We start from the raw sequence: 24,277 nt of genomic DNA, 5'->3' as shown, positions 1-24,277 counted from the left end.
TCTAGAATAGCATTATTGCGTCAGGAAGGGTATTCAGCCATAGTAATACTCTCATGAGAAAAAAAAATCAGATGTGATACCTGACAATAACTTCAAAGAAACGTTCTTTATGCAAGTTTTCATTTTGAGAGAGTAACTAACTTGCATATTTTCTGGGAGAATAGCTCCTCACATCTTCCCGTACTGCCTTATAAAAGCATGTGGTAGTGTCGTGAGAGCGTTGGCCATTACCGATGTGTGGCTGCTGGCGTACCCTCATAGCTTGAATTCCACCTTATCTCTCCTACATTCCGGTGTGGATCGTTAGTCATCTCTAGATAGCTGAGTCATTTAGAGCATAGTTATGCCTCGCGCATGCCATCACAGTTTTATTACTGCCGCCACCTCTTCTGTTTTCGAAGTATATGTGGGCAGTTGTGAGTCTTTTTTAGACCGCTGAGTCGGCAAGACCATTGCCGCCATGTAGTTATGACTCAGAACCCACCACTGGACATTTATATCCCACAGTAAGTCTCCCACGTACCAGAGCTATAATAGCATCTCATGAACCATTCCCAGATAGCTGACACAAAGAGTTTTGCTCTCCATCCTAGTACGAATTTTGGAATGCACTCATAGTTCTACTTCTAGCTGTACTTCCCTACATTGCAGCCTTGTAAGAACGCGTTGTGAGTCATTCGTAGGCAGTTACGTCAGTAAGAGCATTGGCCATCATCCGGGTGTGACTCCTGGAATTCCCTCATACATTTTCTTTCGCCAGTGTGGATCGTTAGTCATCTCTAGATAGCTGAGTCATTTAGAGCATAGACCACCACCTAGTTATACCTCGCGCATGCCATCACAGTTTTATTACTGCCGCCACCTCTTCTGTTTTCGAAGTATATGTGGGCAGTTGTGAGTCTTTTTTAGACCGCTGAGTCGGCAAGACCATTGCCGCCATGTAGTTATGACTCAGAACCCACCACTGGACATTTATATCCCACAGTAAGTCTCCCACGTACCAGAGCTATAATAGCATCTCATGAACCATTCCCAGATAGCTGACACAAAGAGTTTTGCTCTCCATCCTAGTACGAATTTTGGAATGCACTCATAGTTCTACTTCTAGCTGTACTTCCCTACATTGCAGCCTTGTAAGAACGCGTTGTGAGTCATTCGTAGGCAGTTACGTCAGTAAGAGCATTGGCCATCATCCGGGTGTGACTCCTGGAATTCCCTCATACATTTTCTTTCGCCAGTGTGGATCGTTAGTCATCTCTAGATAGCTGAGTCATTTAGAGCATAGACCACCACCTAGTTATACCTCGCGCATGCCATCACAGTTTTATTACTGCCGCCACCTCTTCTGTTTTCGAAGTATATGTGGGCAGTTGTGAGTCTTTTTTAGACCGCTGAGTCGGTAAGACCATTGCCACCATGTAGTTATGACTCAGAACCCACCACTGGACATTTATATCCCACAGTAAGTCTCCCACGTACCAGAGCTATAATAGCATCTCATGAACCATTCCCAGATAGCTGACACAAAGAGTTTTGCTCTCCATCCTAGTACGAATTTTGGAATGCACCTAGTTTTACTTCTAGCTGTACTTCCCTACATTGCAGACTTGTAAGAACGCGTTGTGAGTCATTCGTAGGCAGTTACGTCAGTAAGAGCATTGGCCATCATCCGGGTGTGACTCCTGGAATTCCCTCATACATTTTCTTTCGCTTGCACCCTTGCACGAATAAGGGAGTGTTGCGAGTCATTCCTAGATATTTGAGTTGGTAAGAAAATTGCCCACCGCCTAGTTATGCCTCATGAATGCCCTCAAAGCTTTACTTCTGCCTTCACCTCTCACACTTCCTGGATGTGGAGCCAGTTGTGGGTCATTTATAGATAGCTGAGCGGACAAGAGCATTGCCAAAATCCAGATCTGTCTCGTAACGCACCATTGTAACTTTAATTCTGCCACTACTTCTCCTATAAGCCAAACCTGTGAGGGTATGTCCCGAATCACTAAGAGCATTGGTCTCCAACCTTCAATAACTCTTGGTATGCCCTCACAGCTGTACTTCCACCTATACCTCCTTAGATTTCAGGCGTGTAAGAACAGGTTGTGAGTTATACCCAGACAGCCACATCAATAAGAGCATTGACCTCCATCCAGGTATGGTTCGCGGTGTGCCCTCACAGATTTACTTTCGCCTGCACCTCTCCTACATTCGAGACCTGTGAGGGCGTGTCGTGAGTCGATCCTAGATAGGTTACTCGGTAGGAACTCTGCCCACCACCCCAAATTGACTTGCCACCACTGTACTTCCATCTCTATCCATCCTACATTTAAGACCTATGAGGCTGGGTTACAGGCCAGTCTTAGAAAGCTGAATCATTACGAATATTTACCACAGTCACAGCTTTATTTCTGCCATTACCTCCCCTACATCCAGATCTTCGAGGGCAGATCGTGAGTCATTCCTAGATAGTTGAGGCACTAAGAGCATTGCCGACAACACAGCCAAGCCTCACAGACAACTCTCACAGTGTTCGTTCTGCCACACCAGGAAGAGTCAGTCGTCAGACATTCCTAGCTAGCTGAGTAGGCCAGAACATCGCTCGCAATCCAGGCACGGCTCACGATCATCGATGTCACCTTTACTTCTGCCCTGATCTCAGTTGCCTATCAGACTTCCGAAGGCATTTCGTGAGGCACTCTTACGTAGTCGGGTCAGTTAGAGCATGACCTGCGAAAGACTGATTTCTGCTACGAATCGCAACTCAGCACACTGTATTAAACTGTTAACAAGTTTCAAAATAGCTGCATAGTGAAACACTCATTCTAGAAATGAAAAATGTACCTGTTGCTTTGAACAACTGACGAATCTCTGAACAGCTTCTTTTCCTACTGTATTTACATTTCCTATCTAATGGTAATAGCACTACAGGTCCTTGAAGAATGGTTATAAATAATCGCTTTTGCGCCATTGATGAACACAGATCTCAGTTTCATAACAGCTTTATGTCCCGAATTACCCGTAGGGGAGGTCTGTTGTTATTTCCAGTTTTAAAACACGTACTTCTGTTCGTTAAAAACTTAATTTCAGAGATAGAATTTAAAAATATGCTCTACACATTATATCATAAAAATTTGTCACTGCACTTCGAGTGTTGCTTCAGTTTTATTTTATAGTACAATGCGTTCTAATTCCTCAATAAGCTTCTGTTCTCTTACAGCATCATCTCTGAAAACCTGCAAGCAGACTGACCCAGACTTCAGCGGCTGCTTGAAGAAGGCGATTATGGATGCTGTGCCAATCCTGATAAAAGGTAACTTCCACCACGTTCGGGATGCATTTCATGATTTTTTAAAAATTGCGCTGATCATGCAACAGAGCTTTCCCTAGATAAGCAAGTGCTGACTATGTTAGCATTAGGGAAAGATAATAATTAACAGTCAAATGTAGCAATGGATTATTTTGAATAGCTGCATGATAATAAGCAGATGGGAAAATATATGAGACTTTTGTTGATTGTGGGCTGAAACTGGGTAACAATTAAATCAATAGGTTGAAAATTGGCAAGACTACAACTCTTGTCAAGTGATATGTTATCAGAAAATGTTAGCTATGTTGTAGTTGATAAGAGAAAAGAGCCTGATGAATAGGTTGCGAAAGGCTGGAGAAACCTCTTGTTAACATGACATACACCTTATGAGAACGTCTCGTCAGTATTGTGGCAGCTTATAATATATTAATTTGATTTTAGATTGAAACTGTTGTAGGTACAGTGAGCACCATCATACTCTTTCATGAACGAATCTCAATTTCTTCACTGACAGTTACTGCTCGCTGATGTGTGTACACATGCGACATACTCGTATGCCTCCGGAGATGTATTCTAAATTTTTGGAAATCACAGCCGGCCGCTGGTGGCCGAGCGGTTATGGCGCTACAGTCTGGAACCGCGCGACCGCTACGGTCGCAGGTTCGAATCCTGCCTCGGGCATTGATGTGTGTGTTGTCCTTAGGTTAGTTAGGTTTAAGTAGTTCTAAGTTCTAGGGGACTTATGACGTCAGCAGTTGAGTCCCATAGTGCTCAGAGCCATTTGAACCATTTTTTGGAAATCACAAAAAATGGCTAGAACCACTTGAGGTAACTATTGAAATACGTTTGTTATCCCAATATTTTCAAAACTTTCACTCTTAAATCGTACTTACTGCTATCTGTACGCATACAGGAAGGTCTGCTCAAAGCTGGACGATGTTTTGTTCTGTCTTCACTAAGTGTTGTTTCAGATTCTCGAATAGTTTTTGACATTGCTCATCCAATTCATAATTTTGGTTTAGGATCAGCAGTTTGTAAGAGTTTCGATCACTGAATATTTGCCCTGGCACAGAATTTCTACAAAAGTTGCATGTCTCTAAAAACGGAACAGTTTTTTTTCTATTCTTAGGTTTGGTACAACTTTTTATGCTATATAATATTTCTGTATCAGTTTTTCCATCTTCATTTGTAAGAAGGACCACCACTATCGTAATTTCTCCAAAGGTATTCATTCTCAGAGTCAAGCCCCCTCAGCATCATGTGCTCTTCCCTGAAAGCTTGAACCGTCTCATTTAATAATTCACAATGCCCATGCCAGGTGGAAGTGGCAAGTATGTCATCAATATATACAGTGATTTTTGGACTTATCTCAGGTTCAAGTACCTGGTCTAAAATTGTGACAAAAACAGAAAAATTTATGTTCAGCCCAAATTGCAATACCTTGAATTAGTAGGTCTTGTCCCAAACTATTTTGATGCGTGTATTTTCTCCTTTCGACAGTTCAATTTTGTATGTCAGTTATCTAATGACTTCTACTGCAACTTGCCCTTTTACGTGTAAGAATCTCTGCTGCCTTCCCTGTTTCATTTCTCGAAGGTAGCCATGCAGCTTTCCATAACGTAACGAAATATGCCTTCTCTTATGTATCAAAGTAATCTACAAATATACTTTAAAATTATACTGGATGCTTATAAATGAACTATACAAAAGTAACTTTAATTTGTGAAAAGGGTAAATAACATACGGGAACGTTTCATACAGCACTGAATGCAGTATATATTCAAGTTTCATTCCCACCTAACACTTTTACATCCAGACGTTTCCGGTAGGTGGCATGCTGGAAGCAGTTATTGCAACAACTATCTAGGAGTCGTATAACGCTGCATAGTGTGTGTAGTATTGTTTATGTATACAAGAATCCAAATCCGCTACTACAGTTCGGAGACAATTCAGCACTAATATGGCAAGCCAAGCGGCCACCTCAAAGACAAACTGTAATTCACTTGTACAATCGCTTCACCGAAACTGGCCACGTATCACATAGGGATTTCAGTCAGCGTCGGGCAACAGTCTCTTAGCTGACATATCGTACCTGGACACGCTTGAAGACTTATGCCTATATTACAACAGGATACGTGCACATAATTTATTTTCCAACAAGTTGGCGCTCCACCACATTGTCATCGTAAAGTTGTTGCGTAACTCCGTACGAGTGCGCCTAGTGGGATTGGATTTGGTGACCACCACGATCACTTAATTTAACTGCAATGGAGTTCTGTGTATGGAATTATCTAAAATACAGACTGTTTGTTCTTCCGCTTCTGGGATAGTCGCGATCGGCGGCAACGGATAAGATAGGCAGTAGCATCACACATCGTGACCTCGCTTCTTAGTATTTGGTAGCGAAATCATTACGGATAGGATATTTGTCGTGCTACAAAGGATAGATGCAATTAACATTTGTAAACAAAACTGGGAGATATACTGCACTCAATGCTGTATCAAGTATTTTTATAAGTTACTTACCTTCTCAACAATTAAAGGATATAAACATCCTTTATTGCATGGATACGTATCTCTCCTCTGAGATACAATGTGTTTTGTATATCTCGTGTAATATTTAGTTCTTGGTCCACTAATAGTTTATAAATTAACAGAATTAGCTGCATCAGTTATTGCAGCTTTAGATTTGTACACCTGTTGGATAATTTTTTGTGGACACCGGGGAGACAATCAAGTCGCAGCTTACTGGGCTATGCAGAGCAGTTATTGATCTATATTTCACGGCAATGCTATTATTTCTTCCCAATAATTAATTCTGTTTTATTTCCTCCAATTAGTAGGATCTCGGCACTTTAGAACTGTTGAATCAGTTCAGTTGTCTGACCCATGTTATTTATTTACTAGTGCTAGATAGCATCTGCCATTCCGTTCAAATGCACTCTTCCTTTCCAGGTATTCCGAGTCTCGGCCTTCCGCCACTTGACCCGTTGCACTTTACGCAAATCAAAATCAATGACTCACCTGACCGGCCAGTCGCCCTAAGCCTGGAATTCAACGAGGTGGACATCACCGGTATTGGCAATGCGATCGTCGACTCCATCGAGTAAGTACCACAGCGTTAACAATAGCACGGACGGTCCTTACACTTTCTACTCCTCCCAAAAAATGTTATTGTGGTGTTTAACAATCACTACGGCTTCTCTGAACTAGCTTTCATGGAATCCGCTAGTGGCTGCCAGTGCCTCAGACTCATATAATTGAATCCGCTGCACTCGCGGCCACAGAGCGTTTCCGTAACGGCTGAAATGTCTGTTTCTCCCCTCCTCGAGAATTCAAAAGATGTGAGGCGTGCGGTAGCACGCGGAAACGGAGCGAGCCAGGGCGTGCATTGGGCCTTCAAAAAGGTTACAACCCCTCTTGAAGTTGTCCTCCGTAGATAGGAACAACACGTTGGTTATAAGTAAAAAATACGACCTCGGTGTAATAGTGCTGAATATTTTAACATGTATGAACTTGCAGCTGCACAATACGCTAATGACACGCACTCAGTGATTATTTTTCACAAAGGCAAAGAGTGGCGAGGCAGAAAGTTACCAACGTCATACGTAGGTATACTGGACATTTTGAGCACATAGCCAATTCTGCTAAGTGCACAGATAAACATATGCACTTTAACGCCCATTGGGGTTTCATACTGCTTGAGCGGACTCCATCTGTCTGTCAGTTCCCATCTCCCGGTTATGTCAAGGTTTTCAGGAAGATTCCTTTGGTTGCAGGGCCAATGCTGGAACTGAAAATCCCCTATCATATATTCCTACCTCGTGCTTCCACAACCCCAATATAAATTCACCTGTAATTTTGCTGAAAACTTCCCTTATTCTAAAATGGGCCATTATTTCAGCAACCAGCTCTAACTAGAGAGTGATCTAAATTTTTCCACAAATAGTGAGCACAATGTAATCACTACATTTACTAAATAACCAAAATGACTGAAGGTACGTGTGTTCGAATTTTAGAAAGGAGGTTACACGTGTGTTCCCACGCTAAGACTATTGATCAACAAACGCGGCGCATTATCTGAAGAGAGTGGGGGGAGTCTGTTGTAACTAGAGGATACTGTAGCCCGAGACAGATGTTAATCGGTCAGTACTTCGACCTAGTCGCAGGTTGTACAGACACGTGATGGAGCTCGCGTTAGGGATTGCTATAAGCAGTTTCCGACGTTTTATACAGTTTTGTTGTTGCCAAACACTGGGCAGAGCTTTATGAAGCATTTATAAATATCTGCATATATATTCTTTCCCAACGTGTACTACTTATCAAATCATCTCCGGCTTCGATCCGGGTGACTCCGTTGTCCGGAACGTTTCGATGGGTATCAGTCTGGTTATCTTCTGGCGAAGCGTCACTCTAAAATATCGCATGATTTTTGGCATCCAGGAGAAAAAGAAACTGCAGATAGAAATCCGTGTCCGGAACCGTCATCCACCAAGGCAACGGAACTTTGCATTCATGGACATCAGGCCTTCGTACGCAGCAGCAAGGTGCACCTTTTCCATTGGCGACCGTGGCAGTCAGTCGCGATCACTGAATAACAAACAACATTATGAGATGTTACGCCTACGGTCCTTCAGCATACAAAGTTACGTTTGCTGCCGAGTGGGTGGCCTAATGGCAAACATCGGCGCTTATAGCTTCGACGCTCTGCAGCGTCGTTGGGTGACGTTGCCAGACACGGGTTCCTGTCCTCGATTTGTTCCTCAGGACACCCTCTACAGCCCATCGAAGCTTATCGCAACATTTCTAGGATTACCTATATAACGTATGGATAGTTAAGCCACCTTTTGTATCTTGAAACTTAAGAGGATTCATTACCACGTAACATCTGACATTGTCTTACCAGTTTTGTCTGACCTGAGAATGGAAATTTGTATTAGTTTCCAATAACTTCAGTTTTAAAGTATACTTAACTTGTAGCTGTTTTTAATAATACTTCTGCTTAATTTAATTTCACTTATTGATTATTGGCTTGTAGTAAAGTAATAATGTAATAAATAGTTTGGATATTAAAGTACTGATAAGATTTTCTCAATTGCTCCACTTTTGAATATTAATAGAATATTTGTTCCTAGTTACTCAACCAACTTGTAACTCGGAAAGTGTTTTCACATTTTAGAAATTCGTAATTTTCTGGACTTTGTGTAATTTCAGAAGACTTCAATAAACAGTGAAAAGGCAAGCAAAGACAATATACACATGAAACAATACGAAGCGAGAAAGGTGGACACCGGGTGAATTTCACAGATTTGTCGGCTTGTCAATCACACGCACGACGTTCATCATGAAGACCGTACGTGCTTTTATACATCTACATACATACTCCGCATCCACCATACGGTACATGGCGGAGAGTATCTCGTACCACTAAGAGTGAGGAGTAAACGACTGTCTATATATCTCCGACGAACCATAATCTATCTTACCTGTTCTTCACGGTACTCATTTGAAATGTGTCTTATCGTTCATAGAATCCCTCTGTGGTCTGCCAAAAGTGCCAGTTCCCTAAATTTTGTCAGTACTATTTCGCGAAAAGAATATTGTCTTTCGTACATGGGCTTTCTTTCCAGTCCAAGAAATATTTCGAATCAATATATCAAACCAACGGGTAACACATTTATCAGTACGGCTCTGAATTGCTTCGATGTATTTCTGTAATCTGACCTGGTATGGGTACAAGCCATTGGCCACACTAGTTTTCTACACATAGTTCCTTTCATAGATGAGCTGCACTTTTCCTAGAATTCTCCCAGGAAACCGAAGTCCACCATTCGCCTTCCCTACTGCCGATTTTACTTACTCATCCCTACTTATAGCTCTTTTCAACGCTACACTCAGATATTTGATCGAAGTGATTGTATGCAATTACATCACCAGTTCTCTATTCGAATATTACAATATTGTTTTCCTATTCATCTATATCAACTTACATTTTCATGCATTTAGGGAAAGCTGTGCTTCATCACACCAAAGTTACCCTGGATCCCCCTACAGATACTCATTGACAACAATTTCTCGTACACTGCAGCTCCATTAGTAAAAAGTCGCAGACTACTGCTGACCCAATCCGTCACATCGTATACGTATACAGAGAATAAAAGCTATCCTATCGCACTTCCCTGCGGAACTCATGACTGGTCTTTGATGAACACTCGTCGTTTAGGATCAGGCAATGGCTTCTATTACTTAAGAACTCTTCGAGCCACTCTTACAACGGAGAACCTGTTTCATATGGTCAGATCTACGGTAACAATCTATAGTGGGCCACCGTGTCAAACGCTTACCGGAAATCTGGGAATGTGGAATCGGTCTGTCGGGTTTCATGAATGCTTTAGTGGATGTCGTGCGAGAAAAGGACAAGCTGACTTTCAAGCGATTAGCGATTTAAGACAGGGGACACTCTCGTGCGGCGAGGAATTAGTCAGTCACGCATAAGCTTTAGTCTGTACTCAGCTCGCTCCAGATAAAAGTCACATTACCTACCCCACTGTTAAATAATCAGTTCGTTATTTGGATGTTCTCTGCGCCGTATTTACCACGTCTAACTGTCGTAGGACATTTCCTAATATGGCGGTTTGCTGGTCATATACATTGATTCTAATTTTTTTCCCTGTTTACAGCGATTTAAAGCTCAATGCCTTTCATTTCCTTGAAAACACACACACACACACACACACACACACACACACACACCACAACACGCACTGGCGTACACCATACTCTTTATATATTCAGAAATTCTTGTGTGGAATAGGAGTCGGCAAGGAGATGTGATTTCATTTCCTGTTTCCTACTAATTTTGTTATCTATTAAATCTATTCTTGGGAACAATCTACATAATGGGGTAAATGTACCATAAATCTGTTCAAAGAGATGCCTCCAATAGCTCCTGAGGCGGAAGCCACATATTCGACCGACATTCCTCTATGCAACAAAAAAGTTTTTTGTTTTCGTTTGAGCCGGCCGCGGTAGCCGTGCGGTTCTAGGCGCTGCAGTCCGGAACCGCGGGACTGCTACGATCGTAGGTTCGAATCCTGCCTCGGGCATGGATGTGTGTGATTCCTTAGGTTAGCTAGGTTTAAGTAGTTCTAAGTTCTAGTTTCAGTAGTTGCAAGGGCAACAGTCTGGATGATTGACTGATCTGGCCTTGTAACAATAACCAAAACGGCCTTGCTGTGCTGGTACTGCGAACGGCTGAAAGCAAGGGGAAACTACAGCCGTAATTTTTCCCGAGGGCATGCAGCTTTACTGTATGATTAAATGATGATGGCGTCCTCTTGGGTAAAATATTCCGGAGGTAAAATAGTCCCCCATTCGGATCTCCGGCCGGGGACTACTCAAGAGGATGTCATTATCAGGAGAAAGAAAAGTGGCGTTCTACGGATCGGAGCGTGAGATGTCAAATCCCTTAATTGGGCAGGTAGGTTAGAAAATATAAAAAGGAAAATAGGTAGGTTGAAGTTAGGTATAGTGGGAATTAGTGAAGTTCGGTGGCAGGAGGAACAAGACTTCTGGTCAGGTGACTACAGGGTTATAAACACAAAATCAAATAGGGGTAATGCAGGAGTAGGTTTAATAATGAATAGGAAAATAGGAATGCGGGTAAGCTACTACAAACAGCATAGTGAACGCATTATTGTGGCCAAGATAGATACGAAGCCCACTACTACAGTAGTACAAGTTTATATGCCAACTAGCTCTGCAGATGACGAAGAAATTGAAGAAATGTATGATGAAATAAAAGAAATTATTCAGATTGTGAAGGGAGACGAAAATTTAATAGTCATGGGTGACTGGAATTCGAGTTTAGGAAAAGGGAGAGAAGGAAACATAATAGGTGAATATGGATTGGGGCTAAGAAATGAAAGAGGAAGCCGCCTGGTAGAATTTTGCACAGAGCACAGCATAATCATAGCTAACACTTGGATTAAGAATCATGAAAGAAGGTTGTATACATGGAAGAACCCTGGAGATACTAAAAGGTATCAGATAGATTATATAATGGTAAGACAGAGATTTAGGAACCAGGTTTTAAATTGTAAGACATTTCCAGGGGCAGATGTGGACTCTGACCACAATCTATTGGTTATGACCTGTAGATTAAAACTGAAGAAACTGCAAAAAGGTGGGAATTTAAGGAGATGGGACCTGGATAAACTGAAAGAACCAGAGGTTGTACTGAGTTTCAGGGAGAGCATAAGAGAACAATTGACAGGAATGGGGGAAAGAAATACAGTAGAAGAAGAATGGGTAGCTTTGAGGGATGAAGTACCGAAGGCAGCAGAGGATCAAGTAGGTAAAAAGACGAGGACTAGTAGAAATCCTTGGGTAACAGAAGAAATATTGAATTTATTTGATGAAAGGAGAAAATATAAAAATGCAGTAAATGAAGCAGGCAAAAAGGAATACAAACGTCTCAAAAATGAGATCGACAGGAAGTGCAAAATGGCTAAGCAGGGATGGCTAGAGGACAAATGTAAGGATGTAGAGGCCTATCTCACTAGGGGTAAGATAGATACTGCCTACAGGAAAATTAAAGAGACCTTTGCAGATAAGAGAACGACTTGGATGAATGTCAATAGCTCAGATGGAAACCCAGTTCTAAGCAAAGAAGGGAAAGCAGAAAGGTGGAAGGAGTATATAGAGGATCTACACAAGGGCGATGTACTTGAGGACAATATTATGGAAATGGAAGAGGATGTAGGTGAAGATGAAATGGGAGATATATTACTGCATGAAGAGTTTGACAGAGCACTGAAAGACCTGAGTCGAAACAAGGCCCCCGGAGTAGACAACATTCCATTGGAACTACTGACGGCCTTGGGAGAGCCAGTCCTGACAAAACTCTACCATCTGGTGAGCAAGATGTATGAAACAGGCGAAATACCCTCAGACTTCAAGAAGAATATAATAATTCCAATCCCAAAGAAAGCAGGTGTTGACAGATGTAAAAATTACCGAACTATCAGTTTAATAAGTCACAGCTGCCAAATACTAACACGAATTCTTTACAGACGAATGGAAAAACTAGTAGAAGCCAACCTCGGGGAAGATCAGTTTGGATTCCGTAGAAGCACTGGAACACGTCAGGCAATACCGACCTTACGACTTATCTTAGAAGAAAGATTAAGGAAAGGCAAACCTACGTTTCTAGCATTTGTAGACTTACAGAAAGCTTTTGACAATGTTGACTGGAATACTCTCTTTCAAATTCTAAAGATGGCAGGGGTAAAATACAGGGAGCGAAAGGCAATTTACAATTTGTACAGAAACCAGATGGCAGTTATAAGAGTCGAGGGACATGAAAGGGAAGCAGTGGTTGTGAAGGGAGTAAGACAGGGTTGTAGCCTCTCCCCGATGTTGTTCAATCTGTATATTGAGCAAGCAGTAAAGGAAACAAAAGAAAAATTCGGAGTAGGTATTAAAATTCATGGACAAGAAATAAAAACTCTGAGGTTTGCCGATGACATTGTAATTCTGTCAGAGACAGCAAAGGTCTTGGAAGAGCAGTTGAATCGAATGGGCAGTGTCTTGAAAGGAGGATATAAGATGAACATCAACAAAAGCAAAACAAGGATAATGGAATGTAGTCTAATTAAGTCGGGTGATGCTGAGGGAATTAGATTAGGAAATGAGACACTTCAAGTAGTAAAGGAGTTTTGCTATTTGGGGAGCAAAATAACTGATGATGGTCGAAGTAGAGAGGATATAATATGTAGACTGGCAATGGCAAGGAAAGCGTTTCTGAAGAAGAGAAATTTGTTAACATCGAGTATAGATTTAAGTGTCAGGAAGTCGTTTCTGAAAGTATTTGTATGGAGTGTAGCCATGTATGGAAGTGAAACATGGACGATAATTAGTTTGGACAAGAAGAGAATAGGAGCTTTCGAAATGTGGTGCTACAGAAGAATGCCGAAGATTAGATGGGTAGATCACATAACTAATGAGGAAGTATTGAATAGGATTCGGGAGAAAAGAAGCTTGTGGCACAACTTGACCAGAAGAAGGGGTCGGTTGGTAGGACATGTTCTGAGGCATCAAGGGATCACCAATTTAGTATTGGAGGGCAGCGTGGAGGGTAAAAATCGTAGAGGGAGACCAAGAGATGAATACACTAAGCAGATTCAGAGGGATGTAGGTTGCAGTAGGTACTGGGAGATGAAAAAGCTTGCACAGGATAGAGTAGCATGGAGAGCTGCATCAAACCAGTCTCAGGACTGAAGACCACAACAACAAGTTCTAGGGGACTGATGACCTAAGATGCTAAGTCCCATAGTGCTTAGAGCCATTTGAACCATTTGTTTTCGTTTATAGTGAGTTAACTCTCATTTTAACGGCGTAAGCTATTAGTGGATGAAAGTATAAAAAGTAGATCAATTTATAGACAATGCCATCTCCAAAACATAACATAACAAACTCGAAAGTAGCAGAGATTAAACTTTTAGCACTCACTCCGTCTTCAGGCCGCGAGGGGCGTACCGGGACCATCCGACCGCCGTGTCATCCTCGGAGGAGGATGCGGATAGGAGGGGCGTGTGGTCAGAGAGCCGCTCTCCCGGTCGTAAGAAGGAAGATCTAAATTATGTCGCTTCGAATTCTTGTTGCTATGAACTGCTGATGCCCCTACTAGTTGAAGAATAGGCGACATGAAGGTACCTCTTAGCTAATGAAAGTCATTCAAAATAAATTCTTAGGTTTCCTTTAAAAACATTCTTTAATTTCACTGAAGAGCCAGTGAAACTGGTAAACGTTCATAATATCGTGTTGGGCGCCCACGAGCACGCAGAAGTGCCACAACACGATGTGGCATGGACTCGACTGATCTCTGAGCGGAGGGAACTGACACCATGAATTCTGCAGGGCTCTCCATAAATCCTTAGGAGTACGAGGGTAGAGATCTCTTCTGAGCAGTATGTTGCAAGGCATCCCAGATATATTAAATAATGTTCATGTTTGGTTAGTTTGGTGGCCAGCGGAAATGTTTAAACTCAGGAGAGTGTTCCTTAAGCCACTCTGGCCATATGCGTTGTCGCATTGTCCTGCTGCAATCGCCCAATTCCGTCGGAATGGCGGATGGAAAAAAATGGATGCAGGCGATCAGAGAGAATGCTTATGTACGGGTCAGATATCAGAGTCGTATCTTCACGTATCATGGGTCCCACATCACTCCAACTGCACACGCCCCACACCATTACAGAGCCTCCACCAGCTTGAACAACCCTCTGCTGACATGCAGGGTCCATGAATTCATGAAGTTGTCACCATACCCGTACACGGCCATCCGCACGATGCAATTTGAAACGAGACTCGTCCGACCAGGCAATATGTTTCCCGTCGTCAACGGTCCACCGTCTGTGTTGACGGACCAAGATGAGGCGTAAAGCTTTGTCGTGCAGTCATCAAGTGTACACGAGTAGGCGTTCGGCTCCGAAAGCCTATATCGAAGATGTATCGTTGAATGTTTCGCACGCTGACACTTGTTGATGGCCCAGCACTGAAATCTGCAGCAATTTGCAGAAGGATTGCATTTTTGTCACGTTGAACGATTCTCTTCAGCCGTCTGTAGTCACTTTGTTGTATAATAATTTTCCGACTGTGGTGATGACGGAGATATGATGTTTTACCGGGATTCCTGATATTCACGGTACATTCGCGAAATGGTCGTACTGTAAAATCCCCACTTCATTGGTAGCTCGGAGACGCTGTGTCCCATTGCTCGCGAGTATTATAACACCACGTTCAAACTCACTTAAATCATCATAACCTGCCACTGAAGCAGCAGCAACCGTTCTAACAACTGCACCAAACACTTGTTTGCTTATATAATCGTCGCCGACCGCAGCGCCGCATCATGCCTGCTTGGATATCAATGTATTTGAATATACATACCTATAGCAGTTTCTTTGGCGCTTCAGTGTATTTCGTCATGTATTCAATGCAGTCAGCCTACAAGTACGAGTCTGCAGCAGATAGGCAACAAAAAATGGTCCATCGCTAACAGCAGTGTACCCACAGTCTGATCTGGCTTCATTACTAGAGACCTTTAATAATAATCCATTTACCCAAATGTCTGACAGAGCCTGATAGACATGAAACAAAAAAAAAAAATTGTTTACCCCTAAAAGTCCTTTCGCTATCAGTCGAATTGTAGCCTGCAAAAGGCCAGCATGTAGCCGTATGTATACATGTATACATACACACCACGAAATGCCAAACGAACTCATATAGGCATGTGTAATCAAATACAGAGATATGTAAACAGGCAGAACATAACGCTGCGTCGGCTACGGCTATGTAAGGCAAGGAGGGCCTGGCGCAATTGTTAGATTCGAGGAATTTCACGTATTTACTCGAGAATTGAAAGAGGTAGGGCACTCCTTCCAGCGTTATAAACAATTTCTGTATGTAAGCTACATTTGGTACACAGCGATCTATAATCTAAAATGCACCAAACGTAGCCTGATAAACGACTACAGTCCTTAATGCTGACTTACAAAAATATTAGCTATGTTTTACTTAATTCCAAAGTATCACAAAACTATGGGCAACAGTGAAATGAAAACCATTTCATTATCAAAATGTGTAAATAGACTATTTGTGGCAAAAAATATTTTTTACTTAATAGTTTCCCGAGTAAGAACCACGCTTAAAGGGACGAAAACTGACAGGTAAACAGTCAAAAGCAGACAACGCACTTATCTCCAGAGCACGCAGCGTACTGAAACTACAGCTTGCAGTAATCGTGGCTTATGAACCTGAAACTGTCTATAACTTTTTATTTCAGGGCTCGAAGACCTTTTACACGATTATCACGAAGCAGTGAAGCAGTAAGTAATAAAACAGGTCGCTTTTGTGTTGATCAATAGGCCTTGCTGCTAATGCCAAAATACTTTTTAATTTTTATTTTGTTCATAGGAAAGTGGGTGTATGTCTATTTGAAACTAGGTAACTCTACTATGGTTGTGCATGTCATGGGAATTGATATTTCATAAGGCGTGTGGCCGGTCTGGGGAGTTAAAACAATTCATTTCCTTCATCCACAATTCAAATAGTCTGATATAATGCTAACGTTACGCAATTCGCAGTGCAGGCACGTGGAGCAGAATTTTTAATGACCGACTGCCTAGGTCGCTCGTACTTGTTTTCCCTTGGCACTTGTCTTGTTAATGCTACAACACAAAATAAAATTTTATACTTCAATTGCTAAAGAAATTTGGCTTTTATTAATCTTTTCCGCAGGGGCAGTCAATTTATTAGTAACGAGTGTTTGATTTCATACTATGGGCTAGTTTCAACTGTTCGCTGCATTTCAAAAGGGCATGTTTTCATCTTCTAGAACTATGACATTATGCCATAATAAAGAACCAAACATGAGAAATACAGTACCGGTACTCAAGAAAATTTACTTCCGAATCTGGAAATACGAATGTGTACTTTAAGCCGAATTACGCATTTTAGTATGGTTCACGAAATTACGATCTTCTTGGAGTATCCTCTGATGTCTTGTTTCTTTTATGACATAGTGTAAGATCTTTTAATGTTTTACACCTACGAACATACGGGCTTCCTGCGTCATCGCAACTGCACAAGCGCGGTGACGCCTGTTTCTGGCGCTCTCTGGAAACTACTGAAACGAACGTATTTCTAACAGGTCACGGGAAAATATTGCGAAAGGTAGTTTGAAAAGCGTTACTTTCAAAGTAAATATTCTTTTATGCAAGATGAATTATGTGCGAGAATGTGCGATGAATTTTTTAAATCAGAGAGCGTTTGACTCTCATTTAAAATTTTGGCCTTTGAAGACGCACATTTAGAAAAATTTTGACCTCAGAAGATCAGACATTTATGTCTTTATTAAAAATTTTACTGGCATATTTGTGTGATGTAGCTTAAAGTGTAACACGAGCAAAAAACAGAAAAAATCAACATTATATGTGAAAGCTTAGATTCTCTTGCAGCTTATTAATCGTCGAGGCCAATATTGTATGTGAAAGCTTTGTTTTTCTTGTAGTAACGCTGTGTATGTTAATTTAAACAATTAACTTTTCCTATTTGTGTGTACGCTCTACTTGACAGAAATATTGTTATTGGATGACTACATCACGTATCCTATGCTAGAAGATCTGCTGTCATCGGCTGGCGATATCATGTGACGAGCTTTGACTGGCTACAAAAACGCATTGCAATCTTGATTTCAATGCTTCGGAAAGTAACATGTGGCGTTTGGTGGAATTTAAATTTACTCTTTTGTAATACGAAAATATGCAGCGTACATGTTGCTGCACATCATAGATCTTTACAAAACGTGTTTTTTTACTGAGTTTGGTTTTCTAAAGGTCCTCAAGTTATACGACGGTGTATGAAACAATAAACAATCGAAGGATTGATAAGTTTTACAGTTCCGAGGATAAGTATACTGTCACTTAACAGGGAAAAACTGTATTTTCACCCGGGAGAAAGAGTAATTTTAACCGGGAAATCCGGAAAAAACTCCGGGAATTTTTTTTCTTGGCCACGTATACACCGTGTAGTTCATTCTAATGAGGCTATCCGTCACCGTTTCGTTATGTGGCAGTCTGTTGATTTTGCGCCACGATATATCTACGAAAATATCTCCACTCGTAAATCTTAATTACTCATGATTTACAAGTATCAAATAGAATGCTGACTGAATTATGATTAAATTCATATCTGTTGATTCTGTTATAGTCGCAGTGCAACTGATTCTTACCTAGCCGACAAGGCACACAAATGTGGAAAGTGTACTTTCAATAACACAGAAGTACTTCTGGTGATGAAGACTAAAATTAAACGTACAGTACATATGGTGAAAGTTACCATTTTTGGCAATACAGCAGCTGGCGCTTTGTAGGCCACATATCCGGCAATAGTCTTTGTTCGCCGAATGAAACCTCAGCACAATTCTCTAGTAAACACAGTCCAAACTCTTGATAGAGGCAACCATCGATGACTAGGTGGACAGCCATACTACAGTAAGCTTACATACTTGGCAAACTGAGAAGTTACTATGGACTGTTCCAAAGTTTGGTTGGGAAATATAATGTAGGTCATCACCTTTCGGTGTATCTAGCACTCTCCAACATCGGCCTTCGATAGTGTTTCTCTATTTCCAGGTGCCGAAGAGCTGGCTCTGAGAGAGGGTCAGCATAGAATAATGAAACACTCATTCATATGTTATTACTCGGAGAAATGAGTATTCGCCAAATATAGGCTTACAACGCCACAACGTTGATAACTCTGGTCAACATGACTGTGTTCACAGAATGAAGCCAGGCAGTTACAACTTGAAGGCAAAGCTGCATGCCGATTCACCCTTCTCGCTGATTGGACAATACAAGGCAGACGGCAAGGTTCTGGTGCTGCCTGTTAAAGGGGAGGGAAACAGCAACATAACAGCACGTAAGTACCCAGTTTGTTGCTTCCTCCACTCATTTAATATGACGACGGTCCTCGAGATCTTTTTCTATCAAATGTAACGTAGACTTCCATCCATCCAGTGTTCTATCACTCCCTTCTTTATACTATACATCCATATATTCCACTTCGCTTTCACATCTACTTACTCTCACACTCATATGTACTATAGGAATCTATAAAATTACCCGTTTATCACCCATCCTCCATTCTGAACACTTGTAGTCTCAACAAACTTGATACCAAGCACCGTATTGCCCTTACAAGAGTCTCTATCTGCTTGACCTACACGATCATATACCCCTGAACACACACCTATCAATTCTCCACATAATCTGCCAAAGATGGTTTAATTACCTCTGCTATTTTACCACGAAATCGAATAAAACATCTATCTGCCCTTTGAAACTGTGCTATTCCTCATCGTGACACGAAATCTGAACAATCGATTCCTTTTTCCTACAACAACGGTTAGTGAAGAGCTCTTCCTCAAAATATAAAATGTCTCCTCCTTGTCCATCCTAACTTCTGTTACCTTCTCCTAAACAACGTTACGTTTGGCATCTCAAAAAATTGTCAAATCATGCCAAAACAACACTTTCCAATAAGTCACCAGCAATATTTGATAACTCAGTTTCTTAGTTATAAATATTTTTACACCTTTCTGTATTATATTCCCATTCAAAATATTTTTGGATTTAATCGTACACTTGGAATGAGGACAATTAAACTAATAAAAAAAGGAACATTTTCAAATACCTACACCATCCCCCAAAGCATACATTTCCACTAGTGTGGCAAATACAACAGCCTCCTAAAAAAATGACATTGTACATGTAACTGTCAGTAAAGAACACCTCTTGCAGGCTAACTTTTCCCGAATCTTAATTCTCTTATCAGTGTTGGTAGCGAAAGACTGCCGAAAATGTGCGCTTACTGGAGTGTTTTATAATGGAGTGACTTCCAGTAATGCAATACTAGGGTCTTCTACTAATATGACTGATTAATGATTGACGTAAACCACCTCAGATGTGTTATTACGAATTTATAATACAGCTAAGGTACTTTTCATTAATCATTAACAATAAGCCAGCTGTGTGCAGAAGATTATCCTGGTTATTTCAAATACAGTAGGTTTAATAGTTCCTATGTGGCGGCTCTTATGTGTTAACAAATGGTTTGAAAAATAGAAATTTTTCCTTGTTTCCTCAATTACCCCTTTATTCCCATTGTAATATCTATAATAAATTTGATACATTGTTTGGCAGGTTATCGAGTACGTTTGTATCCATGTACCTCTAATCCATTTCTACTAATGTTAAAAATCTGGGGCCTTTATAGAGATAACTTGTTGCCACATTTTGCTTTTGAGAGAGTTGAAGTACTGACAATGTGAAATACCTGAACATGAGATGTGAAACAATCATGCACATACCAAACTTTCTTACGAGGTAGCGAAAGAAGGGTGTATTCTTATCACAAGAACGGTATTTTAGAAGATAGTTGGATATTATGATAATTATAGTTCGATCATTTAAGGGGGCACGCCCCTGAACAGGCTGCATTTTTAGCATTATCTTCACCCTCGTAGTGCAACTGATCTATATATGGGAGATGGCTCAAAATTCTTGCGAACAATTAGGGTCATCAGTCAAAGCATTTCCCAAAAAATCACTGAGATATTTATTATATTTTGGTACTGACAACAGTATAAATAAAAAGCGGAACACTGTTTTACTGTGGTACCATTTTCTTTGTAACCACTGACTGCACAGCTTGGACAAAGAGTCCGAGTACAGACAACATTCACGTAAGTGTTTTATGCCTCCGGTTTCCCTCCCTGACGCTGATCTGTGTAAAAGAAAAATAATTTATTTTACTACAACAAAAATATTTAAAATGTAGCACAAATATCAGCGACATCATCATCATGTTATAAATTTTTGATGAAATAGTAATCAAGGGAGATAGAGGAGGTCATTCTAAATATCTGCACCAATTTTTGTGATTTTAACTTCAGTCATTTAGGAGAAAAGTGTACCTGAAAGAGGAAAATTCAAGTTTTCAGAACATCGCAAAAGAAGTTTTACAGATTTAATAACTTACCACTAGGCTCGTTTACAACAGTCCAGTTGCATACTCCAGTTGTTCTGTTTCCTTATGCTCCACACTCTTTGTCTTAATTCTTTTCTTTGTCCTTGACTTCTTGGTAGTAGTTTCTGCAGATGTCTCTGCTTCGGTTACCTGCTGCTTATCAATAGCAGTTAGAGCTGAAGCCATATTCCTTCCCATGTTAAATTTCTTCATAACATTGATCCTTGAAATTGCACCATCATTGAATGTTATTATTACGCCCATTACACCAATCTTCACCACTGTCAGCCCAACAAATACAGCTTTGAGTATTCTGTCCCATATGCAGCTGTTGAAGTTTTCATTTTCATTCTGAGAGAGACCATGCATAAATTTCCTAAGTAGATTTTTATTTGCCAGATCCCTACATATAGGCCTAATTGTATACATTACAGCAAGTGGTAAGGAATACTTGTCGGTATATTGTATGCCTGCAGCATTGCTCAACCAGTATTTGCACCACGAATCTTCCCTTTTTGGACACAAATCATGTTGTTGCGTTTCATCTGTTGACACTCTGTGGAACTATGTTGCCCAAACAATTCGTCTCATGTTCTCCTTATTCCTAGTCTATAATATTAAGTCAAAGAATCTATTTCACTTTTGTAAGACTATTAATTTACTGTATCTGTCAAATCTTAGTGGAGGTGGAGGCAAATCCATTACTGCACAAAAAGTCTGGGCAGCAATCCTACCCCTTCCAATACATCACATTGCAGAAGTAAGCTGAATATTTACACTGTAATGTCGACTATCAGTTACTGGCGATGTCACAGTATTGCTGTGCATCTTACACGACTGGAAAGACTCTTCCTTCCTGAAATGTCCTCAGAAACATCAATACTATCTTCACAATTGCAGTACTTACATTCCACAGCTCTCTTCAAAAGTCTTGACGGCATATTTAGGTTCACAATAATATTTCCATCGCTATTACTGCTCATTGTACTACTAGGTGTGTTCTTATTACATTCAGAAATCGAAAGTTTACGACTAGAAGCGCTACCTGTAGACACAGTTTCTGCGGGTGACTTTTGAAGCAACTGATGTGTATTATTCGGTTGTGTTTGGAACAGGTTGCCACGAAACTTTCGTTTGGGAAAAAATTTCTTTACTCTCGGCATTTGTAGCACAGAAAACACACACACACACACACACACACACACACACACACACACACACACACACACACACACACAAAAACACACAATAACTGCAAAATCACATGCCTATGAAATTCCGCAATCATATATTCTCAGATCTTTGTTTAGATTCGAACCATAGCCTTCTAGACATGCCTGTACTTTGGTTCCAGGATTGCCTTCTAGAATACACCTGTGCTAACGATCTGTAACCAACGATGGAAAAATGGAAGAACAAAATAATTCATCAAATGTTCTGCCGCACTTCAAACTGAGAGATGGGCATGGCCCCTGTGCAATATTATGTTCAACCTCAATTTTAGAATGAACGGAAAATGATAAAGCCCATAAACCATACATTTCTGAAATCAGCTTGAAATGCTCTTTTCTATAGAACAAGAAAATGTTTTTCAAATTTTTGGTAATTTTCACGATCAAGTCCCCTTAAGTTTCTCAAATCTGTTACTTATCATGAGATGGAAATATACTGGATAAACTAGATCATTCATCTGTAATCACCATGTAGGTATAACTAACTGCATTTCTAATATAGGTAAAGTAAGACAGTCCCATCTTTGAATAGTGCGCCTAGTGTAGAAGTAGATACAAATTAAGTCCATGCATTAAGAACGGCAAAGACTGAGTGTTAATTAATTCTTCTATTTCATTGTTTGATTGAGCAATGGTGTTTAGTTCTGGCATTCAAGTAGAGTCAGTGTATACATTTTGCTAAGTCTAACTAATATTTAATAAGAATCCATTTGCCTTCAATCATTTGTTGGTAGTTTTAGATGCTTGCCTATGGGTAATTTAAGTTACTGTTCTAGTGCTACCTTCCCACTCCTATAATTCTGTCACCTTCAAAAAGGACAAAGACAATATTCCCATATTGTGACAAGGAATGTGGAAGATCAGTAATGTGTATCAGCAAGAACTTGTATTAGGATACTGTTACACATCAGTACTCAACATATTCAGACTATCTTTTGCTAACCAGCTGATCAAATGTATCCAGACACCTGACTGAAACTTACAAGTTTGTGGCGCCTTCTATTGTTAATGCTGGAATTCAATATGGTGTTGTCCCATCCTTAGCCTTGATGACAGCTTCCACTCTCACAGGCATACATTTAATCAGGTGCTGGAAGGTTTCTTGATGAATGGCAGCTCATACTTCACGCAATGCTGCACTGAGGAGAGGTATCGATGTAGGTTGGTGAAGTCTGACACGAAGCTGGCGTTTCAAAACATCCCAAAGGTATTCTATAGGATTCAGGTAAGGATTCTGTGCGGGCCAGCCCATTACAGGGATGTTATTGTCGTGTAACCACTCCACCACAACCCATGCGTTATGAACAGGTGCTCGATCGTGTTGAAACATACATCCCCAAATTACTCCTTAACAGTGAGAAGCAAGAAGGTGCTTAAAACATCAAAGTAGGTCTGTGCTGTGATACTGCCACGCTAAACAACAAGGGGCGCAAGCCACTTCCATGAAAAACACGACCACACCATAACACCACCGCCTCCGAATTTTACTTTTGGCACTACACACGCTGGCATATCATGTTCACCGATCGTTTGCCATATCCACACCCTGCCATCAGACCGCCACTTTGTGTGCCATGATTTGTCACTCCACACAAAGTTTTTCAACTATCCAGTCGCACGATGTTTACTCTCCATACACCAATAGACGTGTCGTTTGGCATTTACCAGCGTGATGTGTAGCTTATGATCAGCCGCTCGACCATTAAATCCAAGTTTTCTCACCTCCTGGCTAACTGTCATGGTACTTGCTCTGGATTCTGGTGCAGTCTGGAATTCCTGTGTGATGGTCTTGATGGTCTCTATAGATGTCAGTCGACAGACGAGGTCGGCCTGTATGCTTTTGTGCTGTATGTGTCCCTTCACGTTTCCACTTCACTATCACATCAGGAACAGTGGACCTAGGGATGTTTAAGAGTGCGGAAATCTCGCATATAGATGTATGATACAAGCGACAACCAATCACCTGACCACTTTCGAAGTCTGTGAGTTCCATACAGTGCCTCATTCTGTCCTCTCACAATATGTGCTGACCACTGAGGTCGCTGATATGGAGTACCTGGCAGTAGGTGGCAGCACAATGCACCTAATACGAAAAATGTATGGTTTATGGAGTGTCTGGATACTTCTGATCACATGGAGTTTATGAAACAGA

The 24,277-nt window shown here is 40.9% G+C and overlaps 1 protein-coding gene across 1 annotated transcript in view; it reads left to right on the top strand.

The window, feature by feature from the left end:
* The first annotated feature begins 6,263 nt into the window (after positions 1-6,263).
* The window catches only part of LOC124712039 (protein takeout-like), a 36,115-nt gene continuing 18,101 nt past the window's right edge, over positions 6,264-24,277 (top strand). The window contains exons 1-2 of the mRNA XM_047242331.1: positions 6,264-6,410; positions 18,648-18,784. Of these exons, the coding sequence (XP_047098287.1) occupies positions 18,649-18,784 (136 nt within the window). The 5' untranslated portion in view covers positions 6,264-6,410; position 18,648. The remainder of the gene's footprint in view (positions 6,411-18,647; positions 18,785-24,277) is intronic.

This window comes from Schistocerca piceifrons, chromosome 8 (assembly GCF_021461385.2).
Source record: "Schistocerca piceifrons isolate TAMUIC-IGC-003096 chromosome 8, iqSchPice1.1, whole genome shotgun sequence".
NCBI lineage: Eukaryota > Metazoa > Arthropoda > Insecta > Orthoptera > Acrididae > Schistocerca > Schistocerca piceifrons.
This window is presented reverse-complemented; position numbering and strand designations above follow the sequence as displayed.